This window comes from Lynx rufus, unplaced genomic scaffold, assembly GCF_022079265.1.
Source record: "Lynx rufus isolate CCGP_SWC_20201006 ecotype Redwood Valley unplaced genomic scaffold, mLynRuf1.p SCAF_8, whole genome shotgun sequence".
NCBI classification, from domain to species: domain Eukaryota; kingdom Metazoa; phylum Chordata; class Mammalia; order Carnivora; family Felidae; genus Lynx; species Lynx rufus.
In genome coordinates, this window is record NW_025814896.1 from 14,683,501 (window position 1) to 14,703,715 (window position 20,215).

At 57.8% G+C, this 20,215-nt stretch overlaps 2 protein-coding genes across 5 annotated transcripts in view; both read left to right on the top strand.

Moving 5' to 3' along the window:
- The window catches only part of ELMO2 (engulfment and cell motility 2), a 39,220-nt gene extending 35,397 nt beyond the window's left edge, over nucleotides 1–3,823 (top strand). The window contains exons 20-21 of the mRNA XM_047067699.1: nucleotides 582–659; nucleotides 2,228–3,823. Coding sequence (XP_046923655.1) covers nucleotides 582–659; nucleotides 2,228–2,428 — 279 coding nt within the window. The 3' untranslated portion in view covers nucleotides 2,429–3,823. The remainder of the gene's footprint in view (nucleotides 1–581; nucleotides 660–2,227) is intronic.
- Nucleotides 3,824–5,794: 1,971 nt separating this feature from the next.
- On the top strand, nucleotides 5,795–18,977 carry SLC35C2 (solute carrier family 35 member C2). 4 transcript variants are annotated; one of them, XM_047068089.1, is made up of 10 exons: nucleotides 5,795–5,865; nucleotides 10,823–11,195; nucleotides 11,776–11,926; nucleotides 12,757–12,820; nucleotides 13,532–13,604; nucleotides 14,094–14,262; nucleotides 14,347–14,430; nucleotides 16,593–16,768; nucleotides 17,900–18,029; nucleotides 18,395–18,977. In XM_047068089.1, exons 2-10 carry the CDS (start codon nucleotides 11,076–11,078, stop codon nucleotides 18,526–18,528), a joined length of 1,101 nt encoding a protein of 366 aa, XP_046924045.1. In that variant the 5' UTR covers nucleotides 5,795–5,865; nucleotides 10,823–11,075; the 3' UTR covers nucleotides 18,529–18,977. The 4 variants fall into 4 exon arrangements, with proteins under 4 accessions (XP_046924045.1, XP_046924043.1, XP_046924044.1 ...); XM_047068087.1 differs by lacking the exon at nucleotides 5,795–5,865 and adding an exon at nucleotides 6,187–9,126; XM_047068088.1 differs by lacking the exon at nucleotides 5,795–5,865 and having other exon boundaries at nucleotides 9,548–11,195.
- Nucleotides 18,978–20,215: the final 1,238 nt, after the last annotated feature.

Here is a 20,215-nt window from a genome sequence, read left to right on the forward strand (position 1 = left end):
GTTTTAAACCGTTAAGACTTGGGGCGCCTGGGGGGCTCAGTCGGTTAAGCGTCCGACTCCGGCTCAGGTTGTGATCTCGTGGTTCATGAGTTTGAGCCTCACGTCAGACTCTGTGCTGACAGCTCAGAGCCTAGAGCCTGCTTCAGATTCTGTGTCTTCCTCTCTCTGCCCCTCCCCTGTTCACGGTCTCTCTCTCTCTCTCTCTCTCTCTCCCTCTTAAAAATAAAAAACATTGAAAAAAAATGTAAAAAAATCAAGATTAAAAAAACTGTAAAGATTTTCAGTTTGATCACCAACACGTGTAACTGAAGGTGATCTCCAGTCATGGACTCTGACATTCAGGGGTTCTGAGTGTTGGGAAATGACTTTTCTCCATTGTTAGAAGCATCCACATCTTAGGTGTGACTCAGGCGGGGAGTCTTCAGCCACACTTGGGCACGTGCCCTGGGGCCTGACGATACCACATCTGGATCAGCACGTTCAGTGACGGGGCCAAGTGACTAGGACTTTGGCCACGATCTTGGCGTGCTAAGCCCAGGCCATCCCATTGCTCCACGTAACTGAAACCCTTTCTCCTTCAGGAGGTGTTGGAGTTGGCCTTCTCCATCCTGTATGACCCCGATGAGACCTTAAACTTCATCGCGCCTAACAAGTATGAGGTAAGCAGTGTGCAGCCGCTTTGGACAGCCGAGCCCTCTCTGTCTCTTGAGTTGCAGGAGAGGAGTGGGCAGAACAGGGACATCCCCCTAAAGGCAGGGGACCCCAGCATGTCATGAAGGCTTTTTGGCACCGAGATCTGCCAGGCTGGGGTCCATCCATCTGTGCTGGGCTCCCCAGGTTGCTCTTTAGCGACAGTCGTGAGTTGTCATTAGAAAGACAGGGTCACCAGGGGCTAACTTAACCTGTCTGGACTAGGAAAATTCTCCCCGTTTTCAATCTCTGCATGGCCACCTTCCCAAGCGAACCTGACAGATTCTCCCTCGTCAGGGCTGCTGGGCACATGCGGTAGCCCAGGGCCTGGGCTCTGAGGCCGGATGGACCCGGTCCTGCTGACACGGGGCTCGCGGCTCTGCCCACGGCCCCAGAAGATACTGCATGCGCAGTGAGTGACTGGGGTTGAGCCCTGCGTGTCTACTGAGCTCCGGGGGCATCAGAGGGAACTGGAGGTGGGGCTTCTGGAAGAGGAGATGCTTAGGCAGGCCCTGAGTTGCCAGTGGAATTCTGCTGGGAAGAAAGGAAGAAGTGGCAGGTGGGGAGACAAGTGAGCTAAGGCATGGAAAAAGACCTGACAAGTGGAGTTAGAGAGGGACGGGCCGAGAATTCTCTATTATTCCTGCTTATGCTGAGACCCTCAAGTTCAGTTTCTCTAGCCTTATTTTAACATTTGTTGACTGGGCTTTTTTTTTTTTTTTTTTTTTTAATTTACTTTTTTTGAAACAGAATTGAGATCCTACAGTGATTCCTTCTGTATCCTGCTTTTTTCACCTAATATGTATTGCCCCCGCCATTGCTAATTTCATGGGTAGTTTCAGGTAGCTGACGCCCCAGTACTCAGGTCTCGTTTTGCTGTATCCATTCATTGCGTTTGTAGAAATCATATTTCGGGGCACCTGGCTGGCTCAGTCAGAGGAGCATACGACTCTTGATCTTGGGGTCATGGGTTTGAGCCCCACATGGGGTGTAGAGATTACTTACATAAGTAAAACTTTTTTTAAAAAATCATGTTTCAAGGGCACCAGAGTGGCTCAGTCGGTTAAGTGCCTGACTCTTGGTGTGGGCTCAGGTCATGACCTCACGGTTCGTGAGTTTTAGCCCCACATCAGGCTCAGCACTGACAGTGCAGAGCCTGCTTGGGATTCTCTCTCTCTCTCTCTCTCTCTCTCTCTCTCTCTGCCCCTCCCACACCCTTTCTCTCTCTCAAAGTAAATAAATAAATTATAAAAACTTCTAAAACAATTCTATTTCAAAAAATAAAATAAAAACAAATCATACTTCAGAGTATCTCAGGAAGCTTAAGCGTAAACCCCTCATAAAAGCCAAAAGGTGTCCTTGAGAAAGTGAGCGATCACCTCCCGATTTGTCTTTGCTATTATCCCGAATCGGTTTTGCCGACACACTAAGTCGTGCCGGAAGAGACCATTATGAGTCCTCTCAGCAAAGGGACCTTGGCAGGACCTCCTGCTGACCAGGGGCCACCATGTGACGTTTTGCAACTTGCCCCCCACAGTACTGCATCTGGATCGATGGCCTCAGTGCCCTTCTGGGGAAGGACATGTCCAGTGAGCTGACCAAGAGTGACCTGGACACCTTGCTGAGCATGGAAATGAAGCTACGGCTCCTGGACCTGGAGAACATCCAGATTCCCGAAGCCCCACCACCAGTGCCCAAGGAGCCCAGCAGCTATGACTTTGTCTACCACTACGGCTGAGCCTGGAGCCAGACTCCGTGTACCCAGGAAGGGATTTTGGGCCCAGGAGAAACACCTACAGTCTGGTGCCTTGTCTTTTGCTTGTACAGAATCTGTAGTGACCATGGTGGCCAGTAAACGCCAGCCATTCCTCAAACTCACCTCGGACCGTCCAGAGCTTCCTCTGGGTCCCTGCCCACTCTAAGTCACGAGGGCGGGGGTGCTCTGCCCCCCCCCCCCCCCCCCCGTCACCATGGAGCCTGGGATCAGAGCGTGAGGCATGAACAGCAGACGCTCTTGCCTTCCCGGCCAGGGACTGCTTGCGCTGGAGTTAACAAGAGTCACTCACTCACCTTTTCTTCCTGAGCCTGCTCTCCAGTTGGCTGGATCCCCTTGTGGGCAAGAGCTGGCCCGGGAAAGGCTGCCCCGCAGAAGACAGAAGTTCTGGGCGTGTTGAGAGCCTCAGAGAGACTGCCTTTGGGTGACCCGTGCCTGTGTCTCAGATCCAAGTGGAGGCCTCGTCCTTTGCTTGGTAGATGCCTTGCCCTTGCTCTCGTCGCCTTCGTGAGGGCTCACTCCGGCCTCATTCAGTGCCAACGAGCTGCTGCTACTGAGGCTCGGCTCTAACATCTCTGGTCTCCGGAGCCACCAGATCTCTCTTGCCCACACAGTTGTCTGGGCAGAGGGAAAGTTCTCCCTACAAGCTCTCGGTCTCTCATCCTGGCAAGTCAAAGACGTGCGAGCTAAGTCCTGTCCTCTAGTCTCAAAGAACTCTGCAGGGAGAGCCCAGATGAGGCCTGGGCTGAGGCTGGTGAGGCCACTAGAGTCCACTCCCGCCACCCCCCCGCCCCCCAATTTTCATTTTTTCCTTCCTCGGAGAGAGATCTCCCACCTAACCTGAATTGCGGCCCTCCACTTGGCTTTCCTTTGGCCTCCCCGACCTCAGGACGTTTGGCCTTCCCTTCCCCCTGCTCCCAGTGTTGTGGTTTCTGCCATTGGCCATGATTTCAGGGAGCTAGCTGAGGCCACAGCTGTGCCAATGGGGCTTCCCTGGTGCTGCGGCACCTATGAACCACGTGCCCAGCCTCTCCCCTTGGACACGTGAACACGGTGGCATTCAGTATTGGTAGCCTGGCATGATAGGTACTGCCCCATGAAGAGTGTACTATATATTTTCTTTACTATAGGCCATACTTATACAGACGTGTATATATATTTATATAAGATCTCCCTATCCTAGGATGCAATGTTGGAGGGAAAATAAAATTGGAGGCTCCCCCTAAAAAAAAAAAAAAAAAAAAAACCACTTCCCGTCGTGAGCCAAGAGAGTGACCCGAGAGCAGCCAGGAGCTTCCTGTCGGTAACCATGTTTTCAATAAATACTCTTTCATGTACAAACTGCGGTACCTATTAACAGCCGTGTCTCTGTACTTGCCGTCCGCCCAAGGGAGCTCTCACCTTCACAAGCCTTCATTTCATTGTGTCCGGGAGACTTGGAGAGCTCCAGCTGGAGCCCCCAGCCAGCTTCCAAGGGCCCCCCCCCCCGCTTTTTCAACCACTCCGCCCTCCCCGTGCGTGTGCATGCACGCATGCACGCACACACACACACACACTTCCACAGTTAAGGATGCTCACAGATTGTTGCATCAGGACAAAGTGTTTTCTGCCCAGGCTTGCTGGGCACAGCAGGGAAAGGCATACTGTATACCCCCGTGAACATATCCTCCCTCTTCTCCCTGCCAGGGACACAGCCAGGGAACAGCTCAAATTCTTGTGACTTACAAAGAAGACACGTTCTTCACCCTGTGTGTTGCCGGTGCTTAGTGCCCAGCCCTCCAGCTGGTGTTGGAGGCTGTTGCTCCAAAACTCAGCCTTGGTAGCTGGGAGGCCTGAATGAGGGTGGTGATGAAAATAGATCCTCTCTCTCCCCTCGAGAAGGGGGCGAGGACGAGCTCTTTCAAAAGGCATAGAAAGTGCATGCGGTGCAGGCCTTTAGAACTAACTACAACCAAGACCTTGGGCAGTGATGGGTGCCACTGTGGGTGCTTGGAACCAGTGCCTGCGTGATGCCAGCTGGCGGTGGCTGGGAGTGGCAGCGGTTTGCAGAACGTGCTGCTCACACCCAGGTCCTGAGCCTTCTTTTCAGAGGGGCCAGGGAAGTCACACACCGGGATCCACGTTTGCAGCCAGTGTTAAAAGAGAGCCGAGGAGGCACTGGGAAGGGAGGACAAAAAGTCCTAAACTGGGCCTCAGTCTGCAACCCTAGCCTGCCCTGACCTCCCAAGGGTTCTTGCCTCTGCCTCTTCTCATCCATCCTGCAAGACGAGTGAGATCTGAACTCCTTAGCTGGCGTTTTTGAGACCACTGCAACCTGCCCCTTAGCTACTTTTCCAACCATAGCTTTGGTTAACTCTCCTTATAAGCAACTGGGCTACAGCCAGGCTCCAGTCTTCCCCTCTCCTCCTATTTCCTGAGCCTAGGACATTCCCCACCCCTCCTACTCAACCTGTGGAAATTGAGGTAATTCTTCTTAGAAAGTTTCAGGCAGGGGAGATGCCTGGGTGGCTCAGTCGGTTGAGCTCTTGATTTCAGCTCGGGTCACAATCTCATGGTTTGTGGGTTCGAACTCCACCTCAGGAGGCACCTGACAGCACTGAGGCTGCTTGGGATTTCCCCTCTCTCTCTCAAAATAAATAAACATTAAAAAAAAGTTTCAGGGGTGCCTGGGAGGCTCAATCCGTTAAGCATCTGACTGGATTTGGGCTAAGGTCATGATCTCGCAGTTCGTGGGTTGGAGCCCTGCATCCGGTCCGCACTGGCAGTGTGGAGCCTGCTTGGGATTCGTTCTCTGTCCCTCTCTCTGCCCCTCTGCAGGTTGCTAAGTAAACTTAAAAAAAAATTTTTTTAAGTTTCAGGCACACAAAATGTTTCATAAATGTTTATTATTTATCATTTCCCATGGATCTTCTAAGTCCTAAAATTTAATGCCCCTGAGTTATCACTCCCCAGCTGACGAGTTCTCAGAAGAAAAAGCCCATGAGAGATTTATCTTCGTGGTTCCATGGCTGCCTGGCACAGCACTGGGCTGGAATAAGGTAAATTATCTGTTCAATAGACGTAAACAGGAAGCTATTTTCTGGCTGCCGCCGGTGCGCATGGCTCCCCAGCAGGCACTGACTGGTCTCCAGAGCGAGGCCGATTATTGGGCGGCGGAGACGCAAGCGACCACACCACGAAGGGCTGCTCGGAGCCGGCATCGAGGGCAAGCCGCGCGGGGCCGCGGCGGACAATGCTGGAGGCCCCACCCCCGGAGCCCCGCCCCGCCGGCGGCCGGCAGCCGGCAGCCGGCGGTCGGTCCCGCCCCTCGGCGGCTTCTGGCGGAAGTTCACACCCATCGCGGCGGCGCTCGGCCTCGCACTTCCGGCGGGGGGATCCGGACCGTAGCTCCCGGGACCGAGGTGAGTGGGCGCGCGGCGGGGCCCGCGCGCGCTGCCGAGGGCGGGGCCGGCCGGCCCGGGCCGGGGAGTGGGGTCTCGGCCGGGCTCTGCGCGACGCGGCGCGCTCCGGCTCCTGTCCCTTCCGGGTCGCAGTGTCGGCGCCGTGGAGGGGGCGAGGCCTCCACGCTCCCTGCCCGGCCGCCCGCCGCGCGTTTCCCGGCGCTGCCTGCGCCCCGCGCGATGTCCCGGGGCCGGAGCCAGGCGGGAACTGCGCGGACGCGGCCCGGGCCGCCGAGAGACCGCAGCCCGCGGCGGGGTGGGAGTGCGGGGCGCGCAGTAAACACGTGGGCAAACAGCGCAACGTCAGGTGGTGGGAGGTGCCGGGAACCCGAGTCGCGGACCCTTGAGGAGGGTTCGGCCGAGCAAAGGTCTAGGGAGGAGGGAACGGCGAGTGCAAAGAACGACACGGCGGGATGGGTTTGGCGAGTGGCCAGGGGCCAGCGTGGCGGCGGCCGCGGCACCGGGACAGACACCGGCAGAGGCCAGATGGTGGGAGGCCTTCCCCGCGGCCCGCTCGGGGGTTGGGATTCGCCCTGGGAGGGCGTGGCGTGCTTTCTGTGTTTTAAGCCTTCGCCCCTGCTGCCCTGCCTCGTGGACTCCAGGCTGTCAGGAGGAGGAAGCGAGGACACTAGTTAGGGGACTGCTGCAGCCGCTAGGTGAGAAATCAACGTGGCTGAGGCTGCCGGCCCCCACCGAGGCGATGGCAGCTGGGCCACAGGGATATGAGAGCAGGAACGGACAGGATAGGGTTTGAGGAAGGAGGGAAAGAGTGGGCAAGGATGAGCTCATCGTTGATTTGGGGGCTTGCGCGTAAGTAACCAGGTGTGTTTTGCTGGCATTCACTAATGGTATAGGTTGGGGGCACCTTCAGTTTGAGGTATCTCGAGTGGAACTACCAAGTAGACTGTTAGATATACCAGCCTGGGAGCTGGCAAAAGAGGGTAGGGCAAATGAAAAGGATTTAGAAATCACTGGAATGTCCATCAGATGGGATGAGATGACCCAAGAATGAAGAGAAGAGAAGCCAGGGTCCAGTGCTCAGGCGTCCAACTTTTACAGGTTGGTTGATGAGAAGGAGCCAGCGAAGAAGGCAGGGAGTTCGGAAAAGGAGTCCAAGAAAGGAAGAAAAAGCAGGACAGTGTGGTGTGGCAGCCAAGAGAAGGTTTTCCGCGGAGGAGGAGGTGGTCAGTTGTGTAAGGTGCTGAGGGAGCAGAGACTTGATCCTCGGAGAGGCAGCCAGGAGAAGGGTGTGGTGACTCGGAGCATTGGGGACAGACTGGGAAGGAGTAGGGATGGCAGGACACGGGGCCCTGGGGGAGTTTGTTGTAAAGGAGCCAGGAGGGGGTGCAAGCGGCTGCTGCCACAAACCAGCATCCGGTTTTGGACTTGATGCTCTTGACTCCTCTCCCAAGAGGCAGATGAGTTTATCCTCTGTCGTGGATACACTGTTGTGGAAACTGAGGTCCAGCGCTCAGGTAATTCAGAGGCCACCAGGTAGTAAAGGAGGCAGTACTGGATCCCAGGTCTTTCTCACTCCAAGCCCACACTTGTAAGCGCTAAACTGCACTGCCCAGGTTACAGCCACACAGAGTGAGGGGGGCCAGGTGCTACGGTGCCCTCCCCTGAGGGGGCTGCTGCTCCCAGCCAGGCTGCCCCCTGGGCAAAAGTAAGGCCGACATAGAATTCCTTTCTTGGCAAATGTGATTTGAAAAAGAGCATTTGCCCCTTTCAGGCTGGTTTCCCTTATCCTAAAAGAAAGGCAGGGATCTTATCAGTTACCTGTCTCTGTCTCCAGGGCTGGGTATACAGTGGCACTTGATAAATGCACATTGAGTAAGTGGCCGAATGATTTCCAAGAGCCCTTCTGGCTGAAGTCTGATCTTGTGTTTGGGGTTAGGTGACTCATAATAAGAGAATGAGTGTTGTTAACTTGGAGACCGTGCTCGCCGCGGGCTGGGGTAGTCATGGGGACTTTTTGGAGGTGGAGGACCTGGACTGGTGAAGGCAGGGTAGGCCGTGAACAGGGCGGGGAGGCGGGGTGCACAGATCGCAGCGTTGGAATGGGAACTGCACCAAAAGCAGAAGATGCGAGAAGTTGACGCACGGAAATGTGTCGACTGCCCTGGCTTGGGAGCCATGGGTGGGGAACCCTGGGGAGCGAGTGCTAGAGGATATAACGCCGTGTGGTTGCCTGTGCGGTGTAAGCAGGCATGTTCTCAGCAGGGAGCGGTTTTGCCCCCCATGGTCTCTGGCCCCGTCTGGAGACATTTTTGGTTGTCACAGCTGAGGATGAGGGGCCGTGATGGGCACCTAGTGGATGGAGACCAGGAACGTTCCTAGACATCCCACAGGGCACAGAGAATGATCTGGCCCCACCTGTCCGTAATGCCAAGATTGAGAAACCTAGGTATAGGGAAAGCGTGTGGGCCTTAAGACCCGTTAGGTGTAGGTTTGGTGCCCGTGTGCCCCACTCCCCAGCTGGGCAGGCAGGAGCCTGACCTGCAGGAGATGTGGGGAGAAGTGGAGGAGACTGCGCATCGTGTGGTGGGGGGAGAGGATGGCGGCCCGGAGGGCAGTGGTGGAGGACAGGAGATGTGACCAGATCGGGGATGTTTTTGAAGCCTGAGGTGACAGTACTTGCTGATTGCACGTGGGCTGAAGGAGACAGGAATCAGGCTGGGGACGAGATTTGTAGCCTGAGCCCCTAGGTGGACGGAGGTGTCACTGGCTGCGGTGGGAGGAGGGGCAGGTTTGGATGCCTGCTGGGAAACAGGAGTCCGTGCTGGGCAGGCTAGGGGTGGGTGCCGGACACTAGGCATCCAGGTGCGGACAGACAGTCGGCCACTGGCTATTCCTCTGGAGTTGACGACGAGGTCAGAGGGAGGGCTACACGCTGGGGACATGTCAGCTTATTGCTAATAAAAGGTAATCGGCAATAAAATGTGTTTCGATGTGTAAGTTCCCGAGTCCAAGGATGCTAGAAGCCGCGAGGAAGCAGTCCATGCTTTCACCACCCCACAGAACCCCCGGGAACGCGGTAGCTCCTGTGCTCAGCGCCCCAGCCACGTTTGAGCGTGACAGCTCAAACACCACGTGTGCCATTGCTGTGGATGTCGTGGTTTCTCCAAACCGTTTATCAAAAGCAGTGCCGTCTCCTCGGTGTACGTGGCAAACGAATTTCAGTGCATTGTGGAACCACGGAAAGACTGCTCTGTGTCACATGTAAGACAGTTGGGGTCTGGGGACACCTGGCTGGCTCAGTCAGTACAGCGTGCAACCCTGGATCTTGGGGTCATGAGTTGGAGCCCCACGTTGGGGGTAGAATTTACTTAAAAGCGCGCACATACACACACACACACACACACACACAGAGTTGGGTTCTAGATTCAGGTAATTTTAAGTAAGTCTTCTACCCTACAAAGGATCCAGAGCGAGTCTTAGTTATGTGGACTGTCTTCCCCCCCCCTCCACCCCCCACTAAAAGCCAGGAGGGTTCTGGGGCGCCTGACTGGCTCTTGGTTTCGGCTCAGGTCATGATCTCACGGTTCATGAGTTGGAGCCCCACGTCAGACTCTGTGCTGACAATGGATCCTGCTTGGGATTCTCTCTCCCTCTCTCTCTCTCTCTCTCTCTCTCTCTCTCTGCTCCTCCCCTGCTCACATGCCATCTCTATCAATATAAATAAATAAACTTGAAAAAAAAAAAAGCTAGAATTCCCCCAAAATACCACCGGCAGGTTCCACAGCTCCCCTGGAGAGAACAGCAGCCCGGGGGAGGGGGGGTATCCTCTGGGCAAAGCCTTGTGCTGGCTCCCACCTCGCCTTGGGGGAGGGGAAACGATAACCCGGCTTCCCTGTCCAGAACTGAATGCACTTCCTCCTTTCGGAAAGGGCTGGGGGTGGGGAAAGTAGATGTCTGAGCAGATGGTTCTAGGAAGGCTTGAAGAAGGTGGCGGCACTGGAGCAGGTTGGGAACCTCTTCGAGGAGGAGAAGGGGACCGGAGGGACGCACAGATGAAGCAACGGGCGGGATAGCTCGGGACCTGGGTCCGTCCGGTGTCCGCAGAGCCCACACGCTCTGGACACTCACTAGAGTCGCCTGCATCGATAGGCTGGGAGCGGTGAGGTTTGGCAAGAGCCTCAGGCGGGCACGGCGACTATGGGAGTGCTTGTTAGAGGCTGGGGGCAGGGAGGTGTTGGTTTCCTGGTCCATTTTTAACGCCTCAAAGACCAGATCAGCCCCCAGAGAACCAAGTGCCCGGTGTCTTGCGCTGAGTCATCGAACCGTATGGACAACTCACGATGTGCCCAGTGGGCGTAAGACTAAGGGGCACGGTGGTCCCTGTCTTCACGGAGCTCACAGCCTCCCAGGGGACAGAGACGTCACTCAGATGACCACGCCCCGCACAAGGGCACTGAAGGAAAAGTAGGGGGCCGTGAGAGCAGCCCCATCACGGGGTAGCCCCCGAGGAAGTGACATTTGAGCTGAAGTTGACTAGGACCAGGTGAGACAGGAATGGAGAAGGGTGGCAGGTCCATTCCTTCAGGTGGTAGGAAAGAGCCTGTGTGTTTGGGGAGCTGAGGTGGCCGGTGGGATGGGGACAGAGCCCAGCAGGGACAGATCAGTCCGTCTTAGCGGACAGAAAGGCTTTTGGTCTTTATCATAAGAGCACTGGGAGCCACTGAAGGGCCGACGTCTGATCTGACATGATCAGATTTACGTTCTTAAAAGGTCACTTTGGTGGCAACTCACGGAGAACGGCTCCAGGCGACAGAGCTGACGTGATTGGAGCTCCCGTGAGCGCCTGTGCTGGGCTTGGGCCCCTTCCTGCTCCTGCTGAGTCCACTCTGGCCTGCCCCCTGCGGGCAGGGGTGGGGTGGACCGGTCAGACAGCCCTCTTTCCTTTCCATTCTTCTAGTCTCCGCCCTGGGGACGTGTGAGCCCTGCGTCCACTTAATCATGGAGAGGGTTGGCCTGGGCCACCAGCCCCTTAGGTGAGGACTCTGCCTGGGGCTCCGTGGACGATTCTGAATCATGGAGGCAAAGAGGACTCTTCCGGCCAGGAGACCTTCCTGTTGAAAGTTGTGGCCCAGCTTGGCCGGCCCTTCCTGCCGGCTGTCTTCGGGAGAGGCTCCCACCGACCCAGAGCTAGGGGGTTGCGGCTTCCCCGGATGGGGAGGTGGGCCTTCGACGTGGCCTTTGTGTGGAAGGCGGTGTTGACTCTGGGGCTGGTCCTCCTCTATTACTGCTTCTCCATCGGCATCACCTTCTACAACAAATGGCTCACCAAGGTAATGGGGTCCTTGCAGGGCAGGGGGCTGGGCGGCAGGTGACTGTGGCCGTGGCTACAGCGACCCCTAATATTTAGCAACAGGACAGCACAGGCTTCAGCCAGTCGGACTGGAAGCCAGTCACGCTGGTGATGGGACCGGGCCCTAGAGCCCCACCGTGCCAAGGCTTCCCCTCAAACGGGCGGAGGGAGGGGAAACCGGGAAAGGGGGAGGACTGAGGATGAGAGGGGGCACTAGGGAGGCTTAAGGAGGCAGCTGCTCACCGGCCAGTGGAGAAGCGTTTCGGGGTTTTCATGACCGGTGCAGCTGAGCCGGCCGCACAGGCCCTTCCTGGGGAGGGGCCTCAGCAGGAGGCCGAGGGCGGTGGGGACGGCGCCGTGCCCGCCACCTGCTCTCTGTGTGACTTCTGAAATTGGAACCACACGTCTCTTGTCTCCAGTGATTATAACGTGGGTGAAAGCCCCTGGGCTGCTGCAGACCCTCGGGAGCCACCCGGTTGGCGTCGCTGCCACCGGACGGGGGGACGGGCTGCGGGCAGGCTGTAACCCGTGCCGGGCGGTCTGTGCTTTGGGCTCCGTAGAGCTTCCACTTCCCCCTCTTCATGACGATGCTGCACCTGGCCGTGATCTTCCTGTTCTCTGCCCTGTCCAGGGCGCTGGTTCAGTGCTCCAGCCACAGGGCCCGCGTGGTGCTGAGCTGGACGGACTACCTCAGGAGAGTAGCTCCCACAGGTACAGGCCTGCCTGGGGCCGGGGCAGAGGAGGGCACTTGGAAAGCCACAGGCCAAGAACACAAGGGCTTGGTGTCTCGGAGCTTAGGCCCTCCCGCTCCTCTCTTCCTGCCTCCCCCCCCCCCCCCCCCCCCCCGCCCAGCCCAGCCCTGCTTCTGCCTCTTATGCACTCCCCAGCCCCCCGCCTCCCACATACACACAGTGCTCGCACTCTCGTGCACATGGAGGCAGCAATGGCCTTGTCGTTGTCTGGCCCTTCGATGTGTATGCTGAGCCGACACCTGCCCTGGAGACGGCAGTGAGCAGAGTCCCGTCCCTGTCCTGGCGGTAGTGGGGTGATGAGGGGTGCCTGGGAGCCCAGAGGCACCAGCCCAGGCCCAGGGGGAGGCTTCCCAGAGCTTGGGCTACAGCGGCCGAGGCTTCAGTGCGTGTGCGGGTCTGAAAGGGAACTGAAAGCGTCTCTGGACCCCGAGACTCAGCGCTGGTGAGGGGAAGTGGGAGAAATGAGGGGGTGGCAGGGACAGACCCTGGAGGACCCAGGCCTCCAGGACGAGTGTGCCTCTATCCTGAGGGAGGGGACATTCACACATTCGCCGTGTTTAGCCACTGGGAACTCCCCAGTCCTAATGCTGGAGCGGAACCCCCTGCGTTTTGTGGCCAGGAGTTGACCCTTCAGCTGCTGTGAAAGGAAGGCCCGAGGGCCCCAGAGAAAGCCGGGGTGTTCGGGGCAAAGCAGGGAGCGCTCGGGGGCCTCTCGGAGGTGTCTGAACAGCCGGCGCTCGCGTGCCGGCCTGCCCTGGCTGCATGTCCGGGGCGCCCCTGTCTCCACAGCACTGGCAACAGCGCTTGACGTGGGCTTGTCCAACTGGAGCTTCCTCTACATCACCGTCTCGCTGTGAGTACCGGCCACACCCCGCCACCTCCGTCCAGCCTTTCGCACGCACCCTGCCGGCGGGCCAGCGCCGTACCCCTCTCTGGGACCGGCCCTTGATCTCCGCTCCTTCCTGACACCCAGCAGCTCTCTGGGAAGCTGACAGCCTCTGCGGTAAACTTAGCTCGCAGGGGTGCTGTGCCTGCCTGCCTGCCCGGCGGCCCCGGGGGGAGCCAGGGACTCAGAGTGGTGACCGTATGCAGGGGAGAGAGGGCACTGACCGGTGTGTGGTGCCTGTGGCTGCGCAGAAGGGCAGGTGTGACCGTCCTCTCTCATCTCTGACTCTGCACTTCAGGGAGCACAGCCTTTGCCTTCTTTTTCTCCTCTCCTCCTTCCTTCCTTATCCCGGTCTCCACGGAGGAGCAGGTATAATAGGACTCAGTGAGCTCAGCGTCCATCCCGCGGCCTTTTCTCTCTGGCGGTAGCAAGAGTCCTCTTAGGCCAAGATTTCTTCTGATTAAAGGTCACGTCATCAGTCCAGATGACTCAGGCTGCCTTCCTGTGGTCTTCTGTACCCAGATTGCCTGGCTGCCCTGAGCAGAGCCAGCTGCCCTCAGGGAAATCAGAGGTCCCCCGGCCTCCCGCCTTTTCCAGCAGTGTCCGTGGACTCCTCTCCTGGTGGCGGGTCTGAGCCCTGAGCCCTGGCCGTGCATTGTGGGTACTTTGTCCTTGCAGGTACACGATGACCAAGTCCTCCGCTGTCCTCTTCATCCTGATCTTCTCGCTGATCTTCAAGCTGGAGGAGCTGGTGAGGCCTCAGCTCCCCTGGTCCCTCCTACCCCCACAGATGCCAAGAATAAAAGGGAGGACTGGGCAGTAGCTAATCACTGTATGTGACAGAGGAAACGAGCCCAGGTGGCAGTAACTCCTGTCACTGAGGAAGGACCTAGGACAGGCCACTGCTGATAATACTTAGCAACCGGCGTGGCAGGTGGAATGACCAAAAGAATGACCAAAGGAGAAAGGGTTCAAGGTCAGGGACCAGGCACAGCTGGCCTTTTGCTATAACCAAAGGAAAGCGCTAAAGAAGTTTAGATCAAGGAGGGATGCAGGGTACATGTCTACTGAACGTCAGCCGTGCCTACATTGCTGGGAAGTTGCTGGCCGGGACCCCCAAGGTCGAGGGGGAGAAGGGTTTCCTGCCTCAGGGTCAGCCAACATGGCTACCGAGCCTAAGCTCCAGGTTTGAGGAACTCAAGAGCCCACAGTTAGTTGCCACTGCTCCTCATCCTAATAGCGCGCAGCGCTGGTCCTGGTGGTCCTCCTCATCGCCGGGGGCCTCTTCATGTTCACCTACAAGTCCACACAGTTCAACGTGGAGGGCTTTGCCTTGGTGCTGGGGGCCTCGTTCATCGGCGGCATCCGCTGGACCCTAACCCAGATGCTCCTGCAGAAGGCCGAACTTGGTGAGAGAGGGGCCTGGGGGCACCGGGCAGGGTGGGGGCAGGCCAGGCCAGGCCTGGCAGCTCACCCGTGTCCCCATTCTGCAGGGCTCCAGAACCCCATTGACACCATGTTCCACCTGCAGCCACTCATGTTTCTGGGGCTCTTCCCTCTCTTTGCCATATTTGAAGGTAGGTTGGGTCGTCCATCTTGGCGGCCCCTCGGTACAACAGATCCCCGGTCCCTGCTCTGAGCCCAGCCCTGTGGTAGCTGCAGAGTTTACAGACATCAGAGGTGTAGTCCGTCCCTTGGTAGTGCCTGGTTCAAGGGCCAGACAGACATTAAACCGGATGGCTGGAATCCAGCATGATAAATGCTTACACAGAAAGTGTGTATGAAAGACAGCAGATGATGATGACAATGGATGCGGACAGGTGTGCCAGGCTCTTCTGATCATTTTAAACATACTAACTCATACGCCCCAAAACCCCACGTGGCCGTACTATCATTATGCCCATCGCGCAAGTTAAAGAAACAAGTGGGGAGAAGATAACCTTGCCCAAGGTCCTGTGGTTCATAAACAAGCCAGCATTTGGTTCCAGCAGCTGGCTTCCAAGTCCTTCGTGTTAACCATGATATGTTCTGTCTCTTAGAAGGAACGGAAGGCCATGAATTATTTCAGGATGCTAGGGTCGAAAGCCAAGTCAGAAAGGCTTACCAGGCAACGTATTTTGGAGGCTGGATGGGACTTTGACAGGCCGTTGGTGGCGGAACAGTAGGTTGGGACAGGGGGAGTGTGCCGGACTTTGTGCGGCCAGACCTTGTACAGGAGTCTGGGCTGGTGAGCAGTCCCGCCCACCATTGCCTCCCGGAGAGGGGAGAGGCGAGGCGAGGCAGGGAGAATGGTCTAGGCTGGCAGTGCACTCCATGTCCTTCCTTCCTCCCATGTTTTGAGATTAGTCTTTGTCACCTGTTTCTCCTTCCTCCCAGAGTCCTTTCTGTCCTCAGGGTCATTTCAGAGCATTCTGTCCCACATCCATTTCAGTTTCAAGCAGTGAAGCGTCTCAAACCTCTCTGAGAAAATTATTCTGCAGCCCCGTTGTCCAGGAAACTTCTGCAGCCTCGTTTTTCTCCTTTTTAATGTCTCCCCTGCCCCCCCCCCCATTCCTTGTGCCCCCCGTGCCCACAGCCGCCGCCTCCTGTCCTGGCTGTTTACACTGCTCCCCGTCTCCGCAGACCCTCATCCGAAAGCCCTGATAGTCGTCACTTAGCAAAGCTGCGTGGATTTAGCTCCTTTAATCTTTTCTGGTAAATTAATCCCCCAAGCGCCTTCATTACTTATGTTGCTCTTTCCCGAATTCCCTTCAATTTGCCGACGCCTTTGCGGTACTGCTGAGCCCAGCACCAGACAAGATGTCCTACATCGTGAGGCTGTTTGCCTGGGAGGGACCGTCACTCTGCATTTCTTTGGTGCTTCCCTCCAAAAATCTCCCAAGTGCCTGGCCACCCTCCATCCCCGCCCCCCCACCCCCCACCCCCGCCCCCAAGTGTCTCTGCTGTGCCTAGCTCGGGCTGTTCTTGTGCAGACAGACCTGCAAAATCACTCTCTCAGAGGGTTGGTGTTGGAGGGCCGGGAATCCTCTGGAAGTCGAGCAAACTTTGGTGTGTGGGTGCCCATGCGGGTGTCTTTAGAATGCTTTGTCCTATATTTGCGTGTGTGTGTATACTTTCTGAGAACTGTTTGTCACATTCTACTTTCTGAGAAATGCTGGGCTTGTTGAAATGCTCTCATTTTATCACTGGGGAAACTGGTCCTGAAAGAGGACACATCTCAACCTAGTGCCACAGCTGGGTGATAGCAAGACCGGGATTAAAGCGGGGAAGGTTTGTGAGGATAAGACTCGTCCCTGTTGGTAGGTGGCCCAGGGCATTGACAGTCCTCACGGGGTGGGCTGCCCACCTCCTCTCTTAACCACAGCAGCAAGGGCCACATGAAGTCACCCTCCTTCCCAAAGACAGGTACATACCATGGGAAGGCACAGGTGTTTCCGGCCGATGTTCTGTGAAGTGCCGTGCTCTCTACCCGAGCCCAGTGGCTCGGAAGCCCTCCACGTGGTTCCCTGTGAGACTCTCTGAGAACCATCACTGCTTCCCCGGCCCCCCAAGTGTCAGGCCATCTGCCGCAGGGTTCTCTTCCCTGCCTGTCCTGTCCTCTGGGCCTCGGCCAGTCTGCAGGTGCTCAGGGGGTGTGGCTGCAACAGTGCTGGCTCTTCTGCTCGCCGGGCAGGGTGAGGCCACCCAGGCAGGCTCACCCAGGACGCGGCCTCCCGCTGTCTCCCCCCTCTGCTTTCAGGTCTCCATTTGTCCACATCTGAGAAAATCTTCCGTTTCCAGGACACAGGGCTGCTCCTGCGGGTACTAGGGAGCCTCTTCCTTGGCGGGATTCTCGCCTTCGGTTTGGGCTTCTCCGAGTTCCTCCTGGTCTCCAGAACCTCCAGCCTCACTCTCTCCATTGCTGGCATTTTTAAGGTACAGACTTGGGGGTGGCCCTGGTCCTGTCTTAGAGTGCAGCCCCCAAGCTCAGTCGCAGCTTCGGTCCCAGCTCCCGTGCCCCAGGGCCCTGCAGAGGAGACGGAAGTGCCTCGTTAGGGTGCTGTGTGCCATGCTCCTGTCTGTAACTCCCATCGTGGCCGTAGCTCTGGGGGTAAGGGCGGTCATCCCCGTTCCACAGATGGGCTGATCTACCCACAGATACCCAGCCAGTGTGTGGCCGAGCTGGGATTCGGACCACCAGGCCTGGGACACATTCTCATTTTACCATGAATGCCGACTCTGGCTGCCTGGCCGTGGCCTGCAGTTGGGTTGAGAAGCCCCATCCAGACTCATGGGGAGAGAGTTCGGTGATTGATTGGTGATGCCTGCCGTGGTCAGAGTAAGGGGCAGTGCTAGGCATGAGTGCCCTGTGTTTGCCTGTCTTGCCTTTACTGCTGCCTGGCCACACGCATGCCTCTGCTCTCAGCTTCCCCTCCCCTGCCGCCTCTCACCCCACCCTGCTCAGGGCCGTGGGGCGGTGCAGTTTTACCTTGACTAAGCAGACACAGGTGCTGGACTAGTGCTGCCCAAACCCAGAACCGTAAGTCTCCCCAAGGGGCTTAGATGAGGCGTGAGCTGTGGTTCTCAGAATGAGCCGTCCCACCAGCCCCATTTGCAGCCACTATGTATGACAGCCACCACGTGAAGAGCCCTGTGGCCAGCGTGTGTCCCGCGGAGCCCTGTGACACTGCATTCTCCTGTGGCGTTGTCGGGCTGTCCATCCGCAGGTGTGGCCGCCCTTTATTCCTGCGGACAGGGCTGTGGGCCGGGCGCTCTGCTCCCAGCCCCGAGTTTGGTTTGCCCCCCTCGTAGCCCTGACGCGACAACTATGCAGACATCTGCTTTGTCTCATCTTAGCGGCGCGAAGGGAGGAAAGCCCTGCGGGCAGGCCTGATCTTCTGGGCGCAGGGAAGCCTCTTTTTTTTCCAGCTGGCCAGCCCGCCCAGGCCCCGGGAGTTCGGGCAGGTCAGGCTCTCCCCTGTGGTGGTGGCCTTGCCGTCCACCTTCCTGGCAAAGGGGCCACCTCCTCCTCCTGATCACTTGCCCTTCCCGCCTGTCTGCCCTCAGGAGGTCTGCACTCTGCTGCTGGCAGCTCACCTGCTGGGGGACCAGATCAGCCTCCTGAACTGGCTGGGCTTCGCCCTCTGCCTCTCGGGCATATCCCTGCACGTTGCTCTCAAAGCCCTGCACTCCAGAGGTAAACCGGAGCCCCTTCCCGAGGCCTCTTTTCTGAAGGTGTTCTCCTCGTGACTCAGTCCCTCTGCTCTCCCCTCGACCCGGCCCTGGGTCCCCAGCCACCCAGCCAGGAAGAGGCAGGTGGCCCTCGGCGTGCCCACAGGCGGTTCCAGCCCGGTGGCGGTCCGCACGGCTCAGCCGCCTCTGCGTCGGCCGCCCCTCCGCCAGGGAGTAAGCCCGGCGATCCTGCCACCGTCACTCCGAGAAGACGGGCGGTGTCCTGGGAGCGGGCGGGGAGTGGGTGGGGGCCTAGGCGACTCAACACCCCCATCGGGGCACGCCGAGGAAAGCACGAGTGGTCTGCAGCTGGCTTCTCTCTGTCTCCAGGTGATGGGGGCCCTAAGCCCTCGAAGGGGCTGGGCTCCCACCCCGACCTGGAGCTGCTGCTCCGGAGCGGGCAGCCAGAGGAGGACGACAATGAGGAAGAAGAGGCGTACTTCGTGGCCCAGGGGCAGCAGTGACCAGCCGGGAGACCAGCTTGGAGGCAGGCCTCTCCCCGCCCTCACACCTCACAGCAGCTCGGGGACCCAGGGGGCCCTTCGCGGCAGCTGGGGAGCAGCGGGCCAGGCCTCTCCCAGGCCGGGCCTTGGGGAGCGCGCGACCGCCTGGCGGGGCTCGCTCGGGGAGCTGAGGAGACTGCGGGCTGCGCGTCGGGCCAGAGCAGGGCCGAGGCCGTGCTGGAGGCCCAGCGGGACGAGGGAATGGGCGGTCCTCGGCCGCTTGCCAGGCTCTGACGGCCAAGGTGGTGCTTTCCGGAGCACAGCGGGTTTCTTGGGGCACTGGGTTTAGACTGCGGAGCACTGGGAAGGGGAGAAGGAGAGGCTGGAGCCTCATCACCTGGACAGCGTCTTTTCTCGGAGAGCAGATCTATTTATAGTTTGGAAATAAAGGATTTACGTTCCGCCGGCCACTTCGTGTTGCCTGGAGGCATGGGGGCAGGAAGGGGTGGCGGGGGCCTCACTCGTTCCTGGCTGGGGCTTCTGCAGATGACTGGGCAGACTCCAGGCTTCCCTGCATCTCTTGGGTTCCTCTGGGCCCCTGGGCCCTCTCTTGGGGCCCCAGCACACCTGCAGGCAGGAAAAAAATGTATAGAGTGGTGTTCTGGGGCGTGTAGTGCTTTCATAGCCTGGATTTGAATCCTGACTGTCGCTAGCTCTGTGACCTTAAGCGAATTACTTAAACTCTCTGTACCACAGTGTTTTAACCCGTGCAATGGGAAGAATTATTTCAGTTATTCAGAAGATTGAGTCCGAATTGGTAACAGATGTTACGTGTTTGTTTTGAGAATGCTTTCAACAGCCGTGGAACCGAGACCCCAAATGAGTGATGGAACGAGGATTCACCGCCAGGTCTGTATGCCAAGTCTGTGCCCGCGGAACATAGATGGAGTGGCCTCCGAGCCTCTGGGACCTGAGCTTCCTGCTCCCCCTACCTTGGACCAGTCAGGCCAGGCCGCCCCTCTACGCTGCGGTCTTCATAAAATGGGGAGGACGCTGCGAGATCCTGGCTCTGATGTGCAAGGGTTCCGAAGCCTGGGCTGCTCCTGGGAGCCGGCTCCTCCCCCACCGCCCCCACCCCCCAGCCCCTCCTGGGGACAAGTACTTCCAGGCAGAAGTGTTTTCAGGCACTCACAGCAGGTGGCGCCATTGCACCACGCGGCGACTCGGCACCACCCCGCCTGCCTCCGCCCTCCAAATCCAGGCTGGGGTCCTTGGAAGAGGACTGTGGTGTCTGTGGGTGGGGACCAGGATAGGGCTTGTTAATGATATGTCTGTGGGTGGGGACCAGGATAGGGCTTGTTAATGTTCTCATCACATCGAAGTGACAGAAGCTTCCTCGGTTAAGCCTAGGGAAACATACTTTAGAAACAGGTCCGCGAACTTTCTGTAAAGGGCCTCATAGTCCCTATCACAGCTACTCAGGTCTGCCATTGTAGCCGGAAAGCAGACAGGGACACCGGAGCAAGAGGGTGTGGCTGCGTTCCAGCGAAACCCTACAAAAACGGGATTCAGCTTGTGGCCTCTGGCTTGCCAACCCCTGCTGTAGAAAAACCCTTAAGAATGATTGAGACCCACCTTCTGGTCGTACAGCGAAGGAAACTGAGGCTCAGGAGGGGCAGTGACGAGCCTGAGGTCCTCAGAGCCTCCA

Bases quoted from the DNA above. Each gene is read 5' to 3' on its own strand.
- SLC35C2 (XM_047068089.1), top strand. From the start codon at position 11,076: ATGGGGAGGTGGGCCTTCGACGTGGCCTTTGTGTGGAAGGCGGTGTTG. The intron at 11,927-12,756 runs GTACAGGCCTGC...CTGTCTCCACAG, and splicing joins CAGGAGAGTAGCTCCCACAG to CACTGGCAACAGCGCTTGAC. The intron at 18,030-18,394 runs GTAAACCGGAGC...CTCTGTCTCCAG, and splicing joins CAAAGCCCTGCACTCCAGAG to GTGATGGGGGCCCTAAGCCC.